Source organism: Protobothrops mucrosquamatus, unplaced genomic scaffold (assembly GCF_001527695.2).
Source record: "Protobothrops mucrosquamatus isolate PMUCROS unplaced genomic scaffold, P.Mucros_1.0 scaffold3224, whole genome shotgun sequence".
NCBI classification, from domain to species: Eukaryota; Metazoa; Chordata; class Lepidosauria; order Squamata; family Viperidae; genus Protobothrops; species Protobothrops mucrosquamatus.
The window spans coordinates 17,158-34,236 of NW_015389221.1; the positions used below are offsets into that span (position 1 = coordinate 17,158).

The 17,079-nt window shown below is 49.5% G+C and overlaps 1 protein-coding gene across 1 annotated transcript in view; it reads right to left on the reverse strand.

The window, feature by feature from the left end:
- Positions 1 to 7,926: 7,926 nt before the first annotated feature.
- The window catches only part of LOC107297298 (SPARC-related modular calcium-binding protein 1-like), a 13,139-nt gene continuing 3,986 nt past the window's right edge, over positions 7,927 to 17,079 (reverse strand). Inside the window, exons 3-11 of the mRNA XM_015826660.1 lie at positions 16,518 to 16,630; positions 15,721 to 15,820; positions 15,069 to 15,119; positions 13,404 to 13,460; positions 12,024 to 12,101; positions 10,481 to 10,673; positions 9,871 to 9,953; positions 9,289 to 9,388; positions 7,927 to 8,167 (exon numbers count right to left, since the gene is read on the reverse strand). Coding sequence (XP_015682146.1) covers positions 7,927 to 8,167; positions 9,289 to 9,388; positions 9,871 to 9,953; positions 10,481 to 10,673; positions 12,024 to 12,101; positions 13,404 to 13,460; positions 15,069 to 15,119; positions 15,721 to 15,820; positions 16,518 to 16,630 — 1,016 coding nt within the window. The remainder of the gene's footprint in view (positions 8,168 to 9,288; positions 9,389 to 9,870; positions 9,954 to 10,480; positions 10,674 to 12,023; positions 12,102 to 13,403; positions 13,461 to 15,068; positions 15,120 to 15,720; positions 15,821 to 16,517; positions 16,631 to 17,079) is intronic.

The window sequence follows — 17,079 nt, forward strand, 5'->3', positions numbered from 1 at the left end:
CGTGTGGTATAAATTGCCCCCTCCAGTTTTTCAGCCACAAGATAGAAGGACCAACGATATTCAATGACCTTCCTTGTCCAATTCCTGATCACGGGTCTGTTAAGGCCCAAATCCAGGGATCTTCAAACTTGTGGACTTCAACTCCCAGAATTCCTCAGCTGGCTGGGCGTTGAAGTCCCACCAGTCTTAAAGCTGTCAAGTTTGGAGACCCCTGCCCAAATCCACAGGGAGGGCACAAAGTGAAACGAAACCAGCTTCAAAAGGTGACTTTCCAGACCTCATTTCCATCTGGAAACTCATTTCAGGCGGGTTCCCTCCCTCAATTTAAATTTATGCATCGCTGAAGTTCTCACCAGCCTTCCGACACGCTGACTTTCCCATGGGGAGTGTCCCAACTGCCCCCCCCCCACCTCACACACCCGGTTTCACAGGTTCTAAAACTCCCCAAAGTAACCTTCGTTTCTTTTTATCAGACCTTTTTCCGGATGAGTGTTTGCTATTTCAGCTCCAAGATTAAAAGACTGAAAGAGAGAGAGAGAGAGAGAGAGAGAGGGAGAGAGAATAGAAAAGAGGAGGAAGGGAGGGAAGAAGGAAAGGAGAGAAGGAGGAAGGACAGAAAGAGAGAGGGAGGGGAGAAAGAAGAGAGGGAGAAAGGGAAGGGAGAGAAAGAAGAAGGGAGGGAGGAAGGGCTACCTAAATGGAGGGCCAGGTGGGCAAAGTCTCTTTTATAACACACACACACACACACACACACACACACACACACACACACACGTTTCTTCAGAGAGGGAAAAAAATCTGAGCACCCAAACCATTTTCAAGAGAAAACACCCTACTTTAAAAAGTCGCTGCCAACTTTCTCCACCTTCCCCAAATAGCAGCCTTCACAAGGTGTCCCACACCTGCCCGCTCCACTTCTGGCACTTGGGAGGAAGTTTGATGAATCACATGAAAGGCCTGGAAACTTTTTTTTTTCTTTTTTTGGTTTAGAGGGGGAAAAAAGCACCCTCCCCCCCCTTTCAAGCTGGCTTGACGCCTTCGGGCCCAGCTCCAGGCTGACTTAAAGAGCTCCACAGACTCTTCCAATTGGGGGGGGGGGGAGAGGAGGAACCTTCAGTCCGGGGTTTTAAGGGCCCAGCCTGTCCTTGAGCCAGACTGAAATGACCCTGGATGGGGGCACTGACCCCAGCCCACCCTACCCACCCCCAAGCGGGAGGAGGGGGAAGATTGCAGTCTGCGGGGCCGAAGTTGGTTGCTGAACTTCTAAGGAGAAAAAAAGAAAGCAAAAAAAGAGGGGAAAAAGAGGGGATTTTGCTCCAGAAAAAAAAGAGGGGAAAAAAAGGACATTTTGCTCCAGAAAAAAAAAAGAGGAAAAAAAAGGACTTTTTGCTCCAGAGGCTGTTCACAATGCACAACCCGAGAAAACACACACACACACACATACACACACACCCCGCAAACCGCCCCCAAACGAACGTTAGCCCCCCCCCGAAGGAGCCAAACAAGCGAAAGAAGAAGAAACGGCAACATTGTTTCCAAGAAAGGAAATCCTGGGGAGGAAGTCCGGGGCTCCTCCGCCCCGCAGACCGCAACACCCCCCCCTCCCACACGCCCAGCCTCCCGGATCCGGACCGAAGGGCCCTTCTCCGTCCGCCTCCCTCCCTCCCTGCCCCCCCCCCACACACTTTGCACGCGCGGGACAAGAACGCACCGCGCTTCCGGATCCGAACACGTGTCTTCTGCTGCCGCCGCCGCCGCAGCCCTGCCTCCCTGGCTGCCAGCGCCGACCAGTTTTAATTCAAATCCGAGATCCCACCCAAAGCTCCACTCGGGGAAGGCGGCGCCCGGGCGCGCATCCGCCGCTGGGGAGGGGAGGGGGGGGATCTTCCCATCCTCAACTTTGCCCACCCCCTGAAATGCTGCGGAGGGCGGAGCGAGGGCCCCGCTTCCCATCTCCGTCCCCCCCCTCTCCCCCGTCCTGCCTTTGACCTCCAACTTTTCCAAGAACCTCTCCCCCCCCCCCATTTGGGCTGCGAGGGGACGGGAGACCGGGGGGGGTCTCCGCAGAGGTGGGAGGGGGGGTCTGCGAAGAGGAAAGCGGCTGGCTGGCTCTCTCTCTCTCTTTCTCGCGCTCTCTCTCCCTCTCCCATCCCCGCGCACGCCTCCCGGCCGCGCCCCACCACCCAGGGCTGCGTTCGCACGACTCGGCAGACTCGCGTCTTGCCATAAGCGCAGGGCGGGAGGGGCTTTCAAAGGCCGCGCCCCTGGGGAGATGGAGGGAGGGAGGGAGGGAAGGGGGGGGGTTAGGCAAAGGACCCGCCCGGGGCCACGCCTTAAAAGGACCCCCCCCTCTCTCCTTCCCAGGGTCCCCCCCAAACAGGCCAGGTACTCAGCACACACACCCCTCGCCCTCCACTCACCTGGGAAGAGAAGAGGAGGAGGAGGAGGCGACGGCCGAGCAAGGGGCGGGCGGGGGGGGGTCCCCGGTGGTCCGGCTGACTTTCTCCCGGCGCGCGCGGAGGGGAGAAGATCAAAGGCGGCCTTTGGAACGTTGGGGAAACTTTCTCCGGCGGCGTCACAAAGGGAAGCGACCCTCAACGTTCCACGCGGACCCCCCGCAGGGCGCTGCCGCTGCTGCTGCCTCTTCCGCCGGCTGCAAAGTCATCCGCCGCTTCCACGCCGCGCTCGCCCGCCCGCCCGCCGCTCCCTTCCCAGCCCGGCGAGCTCCGGCGCAGCCCCGCCGCCGCTTGAGAGTTCTCGGGCGGGTTGGCCGGCCGAGGCTGCGAAGTCCCTGGCCGCCTGGGATGGGCCCCTCGCAGCTCGTGGGTCCCGGAATAGGAAAGGGCGCGGACGCAGAAAGGGAGCCTCCCCCCGCCTCGCTCAACGGCTGGCGTCAGCGCGCATGCTCGCCTCCTCTTAAAGGGCTAGCGCCTTGGAGGTGGGCGGTGGGTACCTTTCTCCTCCCCTCTCCCCTCCCTTCCCTTCTCTTCCCACCCGGGTGGAGCTGGAGCTCTTCCCACCCTTGGACGCCTTTGGACGAGAAAGCCTCGGGCGCTCCGGAGACGGGGCTTTTGCTTTGGGAACAACAGCCCGACAAGGTAGGACGGCCGAGCAGAAAGGACTTGGGAGAGCTGACTTGGCGAAAGAAGAGGTGCAAAGTCCGTTCAGATGAACGCAACTGAAAAAAAGAGGCTTAAAATGCTTCACACACACACACACACACACACACACACGGTCTCCTTCTTGCTCCTGTCTCGCATTACAGATTGAGAAGACGGTGGATCATATGAAAGAAAAGCCCAGATCTGGAACTGCCAACTCTTATTTCCTACTTGTGACTTCCGTGTCTCTCAGTTCCAACGTTACAGTGGCTCCTTGCTGGCCCCGCTGCACGATGGGATCGGGTGTGCGTGTGTGTGTAAAGCGGCCAGTTTGCATTGCAGTTTTTCAACGCAGGACCACACTCGCGTGGGAACCCAGCAAAGCCGGATTGCAAAAGTCTACAAACTTGTTCTCAACTGGAAGGAGATTTGCAACCTTGTGCGCGTTGTGTAACGAGAGAGAGCTGCAATCCAGACGCTCGCCCAGCAAGGCTAGCAAATTGACTGCATATTTCCATCACGTGTACCCGAGTATTGAGTCCTCCTTTTATATATGCTTACTGCTGTTATCCATGTACTCTAGTATATACCATTCGCTAAATAAAGAAATAAAATAATTCACGGGCAAAACTTCGCCGTGCTGAAATGCGGAGATCCGCCAGCAGAGGGCGGGCCACTCCAGAAAAACTGGAAGGCTGCTGGGAATCCACTCCGGCTGTTCCGTTTCCAGTGGATTGAAGAAAGATTCCTGGATCGGCCGCAATTTGTGATAACTCATTGGCTCTTTAACAAATCGGCAATCTTTTGCCATTAACTTCCCCCCTTTGCAGTCTAGCCTTTAACAGGGGTTCTCAACCTTGGCAACTTTTAAGACTTGTGGACGTCAACTCCCAGAATTCCTCAGCCAGCAAAGCTGGCTGAGGAATTCTGGGAGTTGACGTCCACAAGTCTTAAAGTTGCCAAGGTTGAGAACCCCTGCTTTAGACCAATGTTCCTCAACCTTGACAGCTTTCAGATGTGTGGACTTAAACAGAATAACAGAGTCGGAAGGGACCTTGGAGGTCTTCTAGTCCAACCCCCTGCACAAGCAGGGGAGGCCCTATACTGTACAATTCCTGACAAGTGGCTGCCCAGTCTCCAGCTGGTGGAGCACCCACAACTTCTGGAGGCAAGCCGTTCCACTGGTTAATTGTTCTGCCTTCTTTCTGCTGCCTTGGAGAATAGCTTGACCCCCCTCTTTTTTGTGGCAACCCCTCAAATATTGGAACGTTGCTACCGTGTTCCTCCCAGCTAGACCTTTGCACTAAACTAGACAAGCTGGCTGGGGAATTCTGGGAGTTGAAGTCCAGCCATCTGAAAATTGCCAAGGCTGAGAAAAATTACATTTGCTTGTGAATATCTCGGTGTGTGTGTGTGTGTGTGTGTGTGTGTCTCAATCCATACTTCGACTGATCAAACGCTCCTCAGCTGTTCTAAGATCCTTCAAACTTCTCTTGGCTGCTGTCCCCTTGGATTCAGGCAGTCCTCCAACTGGGGCAGAATTTCTGTTGCTAAGCAGAAGGAGGTGGTTAAGTCAGTTGGGCCCAATCTTACGCCCTTTCTTTTGCCCGTGGTGGCTAAGCGAGTCGCGACGGTTATTAAGTGAAACACGTGGTCGTTAAGCAAATTCGGCTTCCTTGAAATAGACATTTGCGTCCCCCTTTCCAAGGGGAAAAAATAATATTTCCTGGTTTGTATGTTTGCTCACTGGCACATTACAGCTAGTCCTGAAACTTACAACAGTTCATTTAGTGAGCAAAGTTACAACAGCACTGAAAAGTGGGACCACTCGTAAAAGTGGTCGTTAAGTCGAGGACTGCCTGTACTGTGAGACAGACACGACGCAGAGTCCACGTCCCTGAAAACAGCTGCGGAAGGCAGAATAAACCATCAAGGAAACCGGAAGACAAAATTTCAAAAAAGAGCATTGAATCTTCCTTCCTTGTATATAATTTATTGGTTCGAGTAGCCTATGTGGATAAGACTAGAAGTTGGCTCTAAAATTCAGCTTATTTTTCCCCAGGGACTTAGATGGGGGAATTGCCCTTTTATTTGAAGAAAAAAAAAATACATCTTTTTAAAAACGCTCAGAGACGGCCATCCTCCTCCTCCTCCGACGGTCAGATTTTTTCCCTTTCAAAGGACACCCGTGAAAAATAAAGCGAGGATTAAAATATCGTCACTATTACAAAATCTACGAAGACAGCGGATTACTGCAGCGTCTCTTATGGACATTTTTAAAGCGGAAAGGAGGCAAATCCAGGGGGAACGGGCGGGCTGGGCTTGGCAGCCACCGATTCTCCGGCTACTTCTTCCCTGCTGCCGAAACGTCCTCGTAATTCTTGGCAGAGAATCCAGTCCCCCTCTTTAAAGTGCGGAGGGTCAGCCATGGAAGGCAGGAACGTGGGGGAGAGGGAGAGAGAGAGAGAGAAAGAGAGGGATTCCACGCCCTTTTGGAGGGAGAGAAAACCTTTGAACAGAAAGGAAAAAACCATCAATGAAGCGGGAAGTTGGAATACCACTCAATAAAGGCAATCCTCGGCTTACAGTCCTTCTGTTTAGTGACCGGTCTTTGCACTTAACATCCCAGGGTTCTGTGACTCTCTTTTGTGACCTTCCGACAAGCAAAGTCAACAAGGAAGTCAGATTTACTGAACAACTGTGTTACTGATTGAAACTCAATCAGAATAAGAGCTGGGAGGGACCTTGGAGGTCTTCTAGTCCAACCCCCTGCTCAAGCAGGAGACCCTATACCATTGGAGACAAGGGGCTGTCCAGTCTCTTCTTAAAAGCCTCCAGTGATGGAGCAGCCACAGCTTCTAGTGGCAAGCTGTTCCACTGGTTAATTGTTCTCACTGTCAGGGAGTTTCTCCTTAATTCCAGGTTGCTTCTCTGCTTGCTTGGTTAGTTTCCATCCTTTGTTTCTCGTCCTGACTTCAGGGGCTTTGGAGAAGAGCTTGACTCCCTCTTCTTTGGGGCAGCCCCTAGACCAGGGGTCTTCGAACTTGGCCCTTTTATGACTTGTGGACTTCAACTCCGAGAATTCCTCAGCCAGTATGGCTGGCGGAGGAATTCTGGGAGTTGAAGTCCACAAGTCATAAAGGGGCCAAGTTTGAAGACCCCCTGCCCTAGATAGTGGAAGACCGCTATCATGTCTTTTTCTTCTTCTTCACTAGATTGGTCAAACCCAATTCCTGCAACCATTCTTCATATGTTTTAGTCTTCAGGCCTTTAATCATCTTAGTTGCTCTTCTCTGCACTTTTTTTTCCCCCAACGTCTCAACATCTTTTTTATGACGTGGTGGCCAAAACTGGATGCCGTATTCCAGGTGTGGCCTTACTAAGGCTTTAGAACAGTGTTTCTCAACCTTGACAATTTTAAGGCATGTGGACTTCAACTCCCAGAATTCCACAGCCAGCAATGCTGGCTGTGGAATTCTGGGAGTTGAAGTCCACATGCCTTAAAATTGTCAAGGTTGAGAAACACTGCTTTAGAAAGCGGCACTAATGCTTTAAACTGTTTTTGACAACGGAAGCCAATAATTTGGAACACGTCTTCTTCCAACATCTTCCACCCTCAATTATATCGTCTTAAGTTTCCTATCCTTCCTCCCTCTTTTTTTTCACATCTTCATCCCAAGAAGGCAACATTTCTTGTTCTTATTTGCTTTTGGGGAACCACTTTGGTGTTCTGGGTCAAGAATTAAACTTCCCTGAGACAAGGATCAGCAAAAACAGCCAGCCAGAAAAATTCCCAACAGAATTTAACCACGGAAGAAACACAACTGGGCAATGAAAAGCATTCCACGATGCAGAGGTGTTTCAACTTCCAGCGTTCTGAATTGACGTCTTTAATCAAGGAAGCCGGTTTTGAGTTCCTCAACTGGGCTGTTTGTTAAAAACAATCAATTTGTCCCCATTTCTTTTAAAGGGTTTCAGGTGACTTGTTTTCACAAAAGAAGGAATGCCAACTTAACCCACTTGGAAGGAAGTAGCTGAGAAAGTTAATCCAGATTTAATCTGCTCTCTAAACAACTTTTTGTTGGAAGGATTGGCAGAATAAAATTGGGGAGGGGGGGCAGGGGAAGGAGGCTTGGGATGGATTTATTAAGGGACACAGGATGGGTGTGAGAAAGTTAATTAATTAGTGCTTGAGAAAGCCCTAATTAATTTTGTTCCAGGCCTTGCTAACTCCAGCAGCTCCCAATTTTGTTCGTAGCACCAAGTACAGGTAGTCCTCAACGTGTGACGATTCATCGAACAACAGTTTAAATTTACAACGGCCTCGGAAAAAGTAGCACACGACCGATCCTCAGATTTACGACTGTTGCTCCACCTTCACAGACACGTTGTTGTGGCCCTTGGCAACTGTGGGTCACAAAAGGGGATCACATGGCCCCAGAACACAGCACCCGTCATAGATATGAGTCGGTGGCTAAGCGGCTGAATTTGGATCACGTGACCCTGGGGATGCTGCAAGTTGTAAGTGTGAAAAATGGTCACACACTTGCTTTTTTCAGTGCCGTCGTGGCTTCGAACGGTCAGTAAATGAACGGCTGTTAAGTCGAGGACTCGCTATCACACATTCCTGGGTGGGCAGGCAGAGTGCTGTCCAGATGCTGGACTTGGAGTCCAAACCGTCTTTGAGGGATGTTCTGCCAGACCTCTTTGAGCCCCAGGAATTAAATTAGGGGAGACCTCGTGTCCCCCCACCTTCCCTGGAGGTGCAAGTAGAAAGGGGGGAAGGTCTGCAAAAGCCCACTGCCCCAAAATACACACCGGTAGGTTAGCTGAGCCCCAAACAGCCTCTGAATTCGGGCAGCGAGATCAGCTTGTTGCCGCTGAGATCACAGTAATCCAGGAACTTGCGGGCGCAGCGTTTGGGCCGGGCGTTCTGCTTCATGTACTGCTTGAAGGGGCGCAGCTCCCTCTCGCTCACGCCGTTGCTGAAGTCCCTGTCCAGGTGGGTGAACTGCCAGCGCACGGCCCGCTCTTCCAGGCTGGGGGCCGCCAAGGAATCCGGAAACCTGCCAAGATCGTGTCCGATTTTTATGGGATTTATTGTTAGTGCAAGTCAAGATGGCGAGTGTAATGTTCCCAACAACCCTGGCGGGTAGGTTGGGCTGAGGGAGAGCGACTCGTCCCGAATCACCCAGGCGGGATTAGAATTCACCGTCTCCTGTGATTGGCCCAAAGTCACCCAGGTGGCTTCCATGCCTAAGGCGGGACTAGAATTCACCGTCTCCTGGTGATTGGCCCAAAGTTACCCAGCTAGTTTTCATGCCTAACGTGGGACTAAAACTCATGACTTCCCAGTTCATGATCAAGTATCTTTACCGCTGCACCAAACTCTCTCTCTTTCTCTCTCTCTCTCTCCTTCCCTCCCTCCCTCCCTCTTTCTCCCCTCCAGATAAATCATTTATCTATTTATGAGGTATAGGTATATCTATCTATCTATCTATCTATCTATCTATCTATCTATCATCTATCTATCTATCTATCTATCTATCTATCTATCTATCTATCTATCTATCTATCTATCATCTATCATCTATCATCTATCATCTATCTATCTATCTACCTACCTACCTACCTACCTATCTATCTACCTATCTATCTATCTATCTATCTATCTATCTATCTATCTATCTATCTATCTATCTATCTAGATGATAGATAGATAGATAGATAGATAGATAGATAAAGATATATATATATATATATATATATATATATATAGATAGATAGATAGATAGATAGATAGATAGATAGATAGATAGATAGAGATAGATAGATAGATAGATAGATAGATATAGAGATAGATATATAGTTAGATAGTTAGAGAGAGAGAGAAAGAGAGAGAGACAGACACACAGACACAGACAGACAGATATAGATATATTCCAATCTAACTCAAGTGTTTCTCAACCTTGGCAGCTTTAAGGGGTGTGGACTCCAACTCCCAGAATTCCCTAGACACCATGTTGAAGTCCACCCACCTTCAGGTTCAAAACGGTAGCTGGAGAATTGTGGTAGTTGAAATCCACACACCTTAAAGTTGAGAAACACAACTCTGCACAATATCTTTGATTGCGCGATTCGCAGACCGAAGGGCCTCCCTTTTCCGTGATGGGTCAGCCGAATTTACCTGCGGTAGGGAATGGTCATCAGCCTGGACTGCAGCATGTGGGAGCTTAAAGCTTTGATCAGTTGTGTAAGGAATTGTGTTTTCTTTGACCCGGGACAACCTAGTTGGGAAGATCAAAAAACAAGAACAGAAAGCTGCTGAAAGCCTCGTTGAAAATAAACACATTCCTTCCTATTACTGTTACAGAGAGTCCTCTACTTACAACAGTTCGTTTAGCAACTGAAGTTACAACGGCACTGAAAAAAGGGACTTGTGACCACTTTTCACACTTACCACCGTTGAGTCACCTGATTTACATTCGGATGCTTGACAAGTGACTCACATTTATGACGGTTGCAGTGTCTCGGGGTCGTGGGATCCCCATTTGCAACCTCCCAACAAGCAAAGTCAAGGGGGAAGGCGGCTTCATTTAACAACCGGATTGCTAACTTCACCACTGCAACGACTCGCTTAACAACGGTGGCAAAACAGGGCAAAACTCACTTAACAAATTTCTCACTGAGCCACATAAATTTGGGGCTCGTTGGTGGCCAAGGACCACGGCCTGTATTTTTAAAAGGAGGGAAACAGCTGCTTGCTTACCGGGCAGAATTCGATCTCGGAACAAGGACCCTAATTCTGTGCTCTTGGCTGCTGCATCAGCTTCGCAGTCCGGGGGAAAGTTTCTGGAAAAGGACCAAAGGAGAAATGAAGAGAAGGCAGGTTTTGGGGGGCAGGAAGTCTGCCAGGCTTTTCCTGGGGGACCCCCCATTTTTAGGCATTAGGAAGTGAAAGAAACCCCAAACAAGACCCGTTCCAGATCTGGGTCTCTCCCAGTTTTTCCTGTCTTTCTTTTTACACAGTCTGCTTCTGACAACCTCCCCAAGCCTTGGGGCTGTCCACTATGTTGGGACTGCAACTCCCAGAATTCCTCTTGGTGATGGGAATGCTGGGAGTTGCAGTTCCAGGACATATCCAGACAAGCGGGTTGACCAATCTTGGTAACTTTACAACTTGTGGACTTCAACTCCCAGAATTCCTCAGCCAGCTATGCTGGCTGAGGAATTCTGGGAGTTAAAGTCCACCAAGTTGCTAAGTTTGGAGACTCCTGCTTTACGCTAAAGGGGTGTGTGTGTGTCACTGAATGTAGGGGAGGAAACAGGGGCCTCAATCAGATTCAAACTCTGGGTTCAAGACAGGTACGGAAACTGACCGGGTCGAGGTCCCTGGGATGGGGCGTCCGGTGCCCACTCGCACGCACCAACAGTAGCCTGTGGCTTGGTGACACTGCACCTCTTTGTAGGTGCCGTCGCCTTCGCACTCCGGGATGAAGGTGCCCTCCTGCTGGTGCTGGCGAGCCTCGTGGATGGCTTCCCGCCGTTCCTGTTCGCACGACGGTGGATATTCTGCACGGGAGGAACATCAGGCGCAAGTGCCCAGGAACAGGAGTTGAGTTCAAAAGGCGAAAAGTTCCTTGCCTGCTACCTCTACGCAAGAATCCGATCTACTAACAGCAGTCCAGGCCAACTGGCGCCAGAGAGGAGTCAACGGAATTCACAGGAAGCTGAACTTGGTTCTGAACTCGTGGGAACGCCACAACTCTAAACTAATGACACGTTTGACCCCACCTTCCAGTTCAGCCTGCTCAACTCCTACAAGGAGGATGAAGCAGGCAAAAGCCTCTTAAAAACCCGTGGTTTTTTTGTAGGAAATGTTAAACCATTGAAATGATTTTCAAAACTAGACTGACTGGATAACCCCATGACTGTTCTTAGTCTAGATGGTCTTCAACTTACGACCACAACATTTCTGTTGCTAAGCAAGACAGTTGTTAACTGAATTTTGCTCCATTTTTGTCACAGTTGTTCAGTGAATCACTGCAGCTGTGAAATTAGTAATACAGTTGTAAATCTGACTTTGCTTGTCAGAGGGTCGCAAAAGGGGATCCCATGATCCCGGGACACTGCGCCCATCATAAATAGGAGTCAATTGCCAAGAGGCCGATTTTTGATCACGTGACCATTGGGATGCTTGCAACGGTCCTAAGTGTGAAAAACGGCCATAAATCACTTTTTTTAGTGCTGTTGTAAGTTCAAAGAGTCACTAAACAAAGTTGACAACGCCTTGTATAAAGATCTCCTGCCTTGAGCAGTGGGTTGGACTAGAAGACCTCCAAGGTCCCTTCCAGCTCTGTTGCTTATATTCTGTGTTGTGTCAATGTAGTAAACGTCTATTCGATAAGACATTTATACAGAATTGATATAGAACATAGAATGTAACAAGCATGGACCGAACAACCCTTTGACCGGGATGGTATAAGGCAGGGGTAGGCAACCTTGGCTCTTTTATGACTCATGGACTTCAACTCCCAGAATTCCTGAGCCAGCATAGCTGGCTCAGGAATTCTGGGAGTTGAAGTCCATGAGTCATAAAAGAGCCAAGGTTGCCTACCCCAGGTATAAGGTCTCCTGCCTTGAGCAAAAGGTTGGACTAGAAGACCTCTGAGGTCTCCTGGTGCCCAAGTTTGGGGGGAATATTTTTCTCCCATGGGTGTCTGTAGTTAACACATTCCTGCACAGGTGAAAAGGAACAGCCTTTGAGGGGGGGGGGGCTCCTAGATCCGGACACTGGACAGATCCGGCACTGGACAGAAATAATTTTATGATTTTCATAGTTGGCCACCCAGAATTCCCTTTTAGAGTGACAGGAGCAGCAAATAAATTCAATGAATACGTCAGTAAGAAAACAGGGCTCACCTGGAGCCGGCTTGACCGTGTGGTTGGCCTTGAAATCCGGAAGGATGATGGGAATCAGGAAAGGCAAGGTGGTGCCTTCTGGGTTACGGAACAGCAGCGCGTGACGGGCAGAGAAGCAGAATAATTGGCAGGGAAGAATGACAGAAGCAGTTAGGGCAATACTGTGGCATCTGGAGACCATCTTGCCCCCACCCAATTCTTTGGTGCCTCAGTGGCCCCTCCGGTTTTTCTCTTACCCCCACCTGACCCATCCAAAGGGTCTCCTAGTCCTGTTCAGGGTGTGGGGGAGCCCATCTTTATCCCTGCCAGGCTTCATGGAGAGGGTATCTCCTCACCAAATAGGGCAGGATACCCCACTCCCAACTAAGGGCACCTGTCCTCAGCCGACAAGGACCGCCACTGCTTTCTATTCATTTCATTGATTTTCATATATATTTAGACCCATTTGTGAGTGAGACGGTGAGTTCTAATCCTGCCTTGGACATGAAAACCGGCTGGGTGATTTTGGGCCAATCACCAGGAGGCTGGGAGTTCTAGTCCCGCCTTAGGCATGATAGCTGGTTGGATGATTTTGGGCCAGTTGCTAGGAGGCTGGGCGTTCTAGTCCCGGGTAATTTTGGGCCAATCACCAGGAGGCTGGGCGTTCTAGTCCCGCCTTAGGCATGATAGCTGGTTGGATGATTTGGGGCCAATCGCTAGGAGGCTGGGCGTTCTAGTCCCGCCTTAGGCATGAAAGCTGTCTTAGGCAAGTCCTTCTCGCTCTCCTTCCAGCCCCACCTCACAGGGTTGTTGTTGTGGGGGAAAATAGGAGAAAAGAGGATTAGATACATTTGTCGGCTTCTTTATAAGAAGAAAGGGATATAAATAAATGAAATAAATAATAATAATATTATTATTTTTTGCAGAAAAACCCAGGCAGGGCAGGGCAGGGCAGGTCTGGCAAGGAACATAAAACTTTTTGCAAGGTGGGGATGGTTTTGTTTTTTTTTTTAAAAAAAGAAACAAAAACGGAATAGGGCAGGGGCAGGCAACCTCGGCTCTTTTATGACTCCTGGACTTCAACTCCCAGAATTCCTGAGTCAGCATAGCTGACTCAGGAATTCTGGGAATTGAAGTCCAGGAGTCATAAAAGAGCCGAGGTTGCCTGCCCCTGGAATAGGGCGACTCGGGCACGGCAGGTGTAAAAATCCACATTCTCCATTTCAAGCATGCACCGTGCAATCCTTGCCTAGGCACTGCAAACACACCCGTGCGACAACGGTCCGATTCTGGCAAGTCCAAGCAGCTCGTGTCCCCACCCCACCCCAACCGAGGGCGGTGGCATGGGTGGCACAGGCCAGGGGGGAGAAGGAAGGAAGGAAGGGCGGGCTAGAGACCTACCTGGCTGCCTGCGGGGCAGGGGGCTGGGCTGAGTAGGCCGTGGGCCGGTACCGCCTTCTTCTGCGTTCAGAGAGGAAAAGAGGTGGAAGGCGGCTATTACAGAGGGTTTAATGTCATCTTCTCTGTCCAAAGAGTGAAAGAATTTAGAGCTACAGGGCGTCTCCGGTCGGTGACGAGAGTTCATCGGGCTTTCACATCTGACGCAAACCCAGGGACACAGCCAAACCCGAACCCCAAAAGGGACAGGCTTTCTTCAGGCAGGAGAAGCTCGATCGGTTGAACTTCTGCCTGCTAAGCAACCCTCCAAGGCATTAAAGGACGGAATGCAGAAACTTGTTTTTGATCAGGAATGCCCCCCTCGCTAGCTCAAGTCGCTAAATCAGGTGGTGTTTCTCAACCTGGGCAGCTTTTAGATGGGTGGACTTCAACTCCCAGAATTCCCTAGCCACTTTTAGATGGGTGGACTTCAATGCCCAGAATTCCCTAGCCACTTTTAGATAGGTGGACTTCAACGCCCAGAATTCCCTAGCCACTTTTAGATAGGTGGACTTCAACTCCCAGAATTCCCTAGCCACTTTTAGATGGGTGGACTTCAACGCCCAGAGTTCCCTAGCCACTTTTAGATGGGTGGACTTCAACTCCCAGAATCCCCTAACCTGGCTAGGGAATTCTGGGAGTTGAAGTCTCCTCATCTTAAAAGTGGCTGAGATTGAGATACGCTACTCTAAACCCGTGTTTTAGATGTGTCTTCTGCGGAGGGGCTGCTATGAAGGAGGGGATATTTGATGCCTATTTGTAAGATTTCTTAAATATCTTATCAGTCGGGCTCCAAAACCCAAGAAAGGCAAGTCAAAAACTTGCCAATCTGAAGTAGACAAAATATATGCTGTGGAAACTGTTAGGGAGGAGCCGTCTTCACTCTCATTCTCTCACACAAACTCTCTGAACTGAACTGCCGCTTACTCCTCTGGAAGGCAGCCCCTCCCACCTGGGAATCCAGGCTACACTCCACCGCATCATCAAACGGTGGGAAAACACACCACCATTGTTCTGCCGATGATAAGAGGGTGGTGGTGGTTGGGAAATGCAGGGGTATCCTCGGAGGGCCAAAAAAGACAAGAGGGAGGCCATAAACACGCAATCAAAATCTGCATGTTGCATGAAAAAGGGGGTGGGGCTTCATTACGTAGTGCTGTCCCTCCCTCTTGGCTTTTTTGAACCCCCGGGTGGGTGTCAGTTTCCCCGAAGCTCAATTACGCATTCCTGAGTTCCAGCCATAGTAATTTTTATTTTAACACTTTTTTTAAAAAATTGTACATCACTCAGAGTCGCTCTCTCTCAAGTTGACATAGGACTAAAATTGTGTCAATCAATCAAATGCCCCCTTCGCTCACGCATCAGTCCAGGGGTGCAGTACTCACCCATGCCAGCAGAGTGAGCCCTTTGCATCCCAGGATTCCCAAACTGAGATTGTGACACCACCTTTTCTAGCGGGTCAGTCGAAGCCCTAGAGAGGCTGCATTCCCACGACATGCTAAAGTGGGTTAGTTTGAACCTCGGTCAATGCATTGTGTGAATCCAGAAGTCGGGTTAACTCACTAACCAAGTTAGGCACATCATGCACACTCAGTCCCTGGGCATAACAGCAAGCAGGGGGCGACGTACCTCGCTTAGAAGAATTGGCATCATGCCACGAAGTTCCCGCTGAATCCATTCCTGGTTNATTTTATTTTATTTTATTTTATTTATTATTTTATTTTATTTTATTTTTTTATTTTATTTATTTTATTTTATTATTTATTTTATTTTATTTTATTTTATTTATTTTATTTTATTTTATTTTATTTTATTTATTAATTTAATTTAATTTAATTTAATTTAATTTAATAATTTAATTTAATTTAATTTAATTTAATTTAATTTGTTTTGTTAAGTTAAGTTAAGTTAAGTTAAGTTAAGTTAAGTTAAGTTAAGTTAAGTTAGTTAAGTTAAGTTGTTAATTTTTAATTTCTCTGCATTAATTGTTCAGTTTAGAACAGGGGTCCCCAACTCCCGGGCCATGGACCAGTACCGGTCCGCACAAATAAGTAAAACCCCATCCGCAAGATGCAGGCAGTACACAAAACCACGGGAAAACCTCTCTCCACAGAACCGGTCCCTGGTGCCCAAAAGGTTGGGGACCTCTGATATAAAAGACAAGGTGGGACCCCAAAACAGGAAAAAAAATGTTGGGTAAAGTCCTTGTCCATCCACCCCAGAAGCCTTGCTGGAGGGAGGCGAGAGCTTCCAGCCAGGGGAAACGCGAGGAGGCACTTACCTGTGCAATTGGGCGCTCGGTTCAGGGCGGACGTTCCCGCGATGGGCTTGCCTTCCGGCGAGGAGCACCAGCAGTAGCCGGTTTGTTTATGGCACTGGACCTGCGCAGGCGGGAGAGAGAACGGATGAGCGGAGGTGCCCAGGAAACAGAAACAGGTGGTCCTCGACTTACAACCGTTCATTTAGCGACCATCCAAAGTCACTACGGCACTGAAAAAGAGTGACTCAGGACCGTTTTTCACCCTTATGACACGGCATCCCCGTAGTCATGTGATCAAAATTTGGACCTTTGACAAGTGGCTCCTCTTTATGACGGTCACAGCGTCCCGGGGTCACGTGTTCCCCTTTTTGCGACCTTCTGATGAGCGAAGTCAATGGGGGAAGCCAGATTCGTTTAACAAAAATGTGACTAACTTAACAACTACAGGGGTTCACTTAACAACGGTGGCAAGACAGGTCGTAAAATGGGGCAAAACTCACTTAACAAATGTCTCGCTTAGCAACAGAAATGTTGGGTTCAATTGTGGTTGTTAAGTCGAGCATTGCCTGGAATCAAAAGCCGGGGTCTATGACCGCACCATCCAAAGAGCACAGGTTGATGGCAAGGGTGCGGCCACCATCTTGCCTTTTTTGACCCTCATCAGCCCCCCCCCATTGTCTGCCCTTCACCCTGAGGTCCGAAGGAGCCCACAGAAGACTTATGTGTTGATTAAATTCACATGCTTCCCCCCCCATCTCGCTATCCAGAGACGGGGCATGATGGGAAGTGCCGTAAGGAAGATGCCGAAAGATCCTCACCTCCATGAAGGCGCCGTTGTCGCCACATTCGGGCACGTAGGGGGCGTGCGTCTGGCGCCGGGATTTGGCGAGGGCGGCTGCTCGGTCTTCTTGACACCGGGTCAAATTGGCACCTAGGGAAGCGATTGGAGGAAGACGCAAGTCAAGATCCAAGGTTAAACCAGTGTTTCTCAACCTCAGTGACTTTTAGATAGATGGACGTAACTCGAGGACCAGCTTAATTTAAGCAAGCTGCCAATCCATCCATCCATCCATCCGCCCACACTGGAGCCCACCTGGGTCCCATCTCTTGGAGGTCCGGAGAATTGTGCTCGTAACTGGAGGACTACCTTTAAGCAATCAATCAGTCAATCAGTCAATCAGTCAATCAATCAATCCATCAATCCATCCATCCACCCACCCACCCACCCACACTGGAGCCCACCTGGGTCCCGTCTCTTGGAGGTCTGGAGAATTGTGCTCGTAACTGGAGGACTACCTTTAAGCAATAAATCAGTCAATCAATCAATCCAATCAATCCATCCATCCATCGATCCATCAATCCAATCAATCCATCCATCCA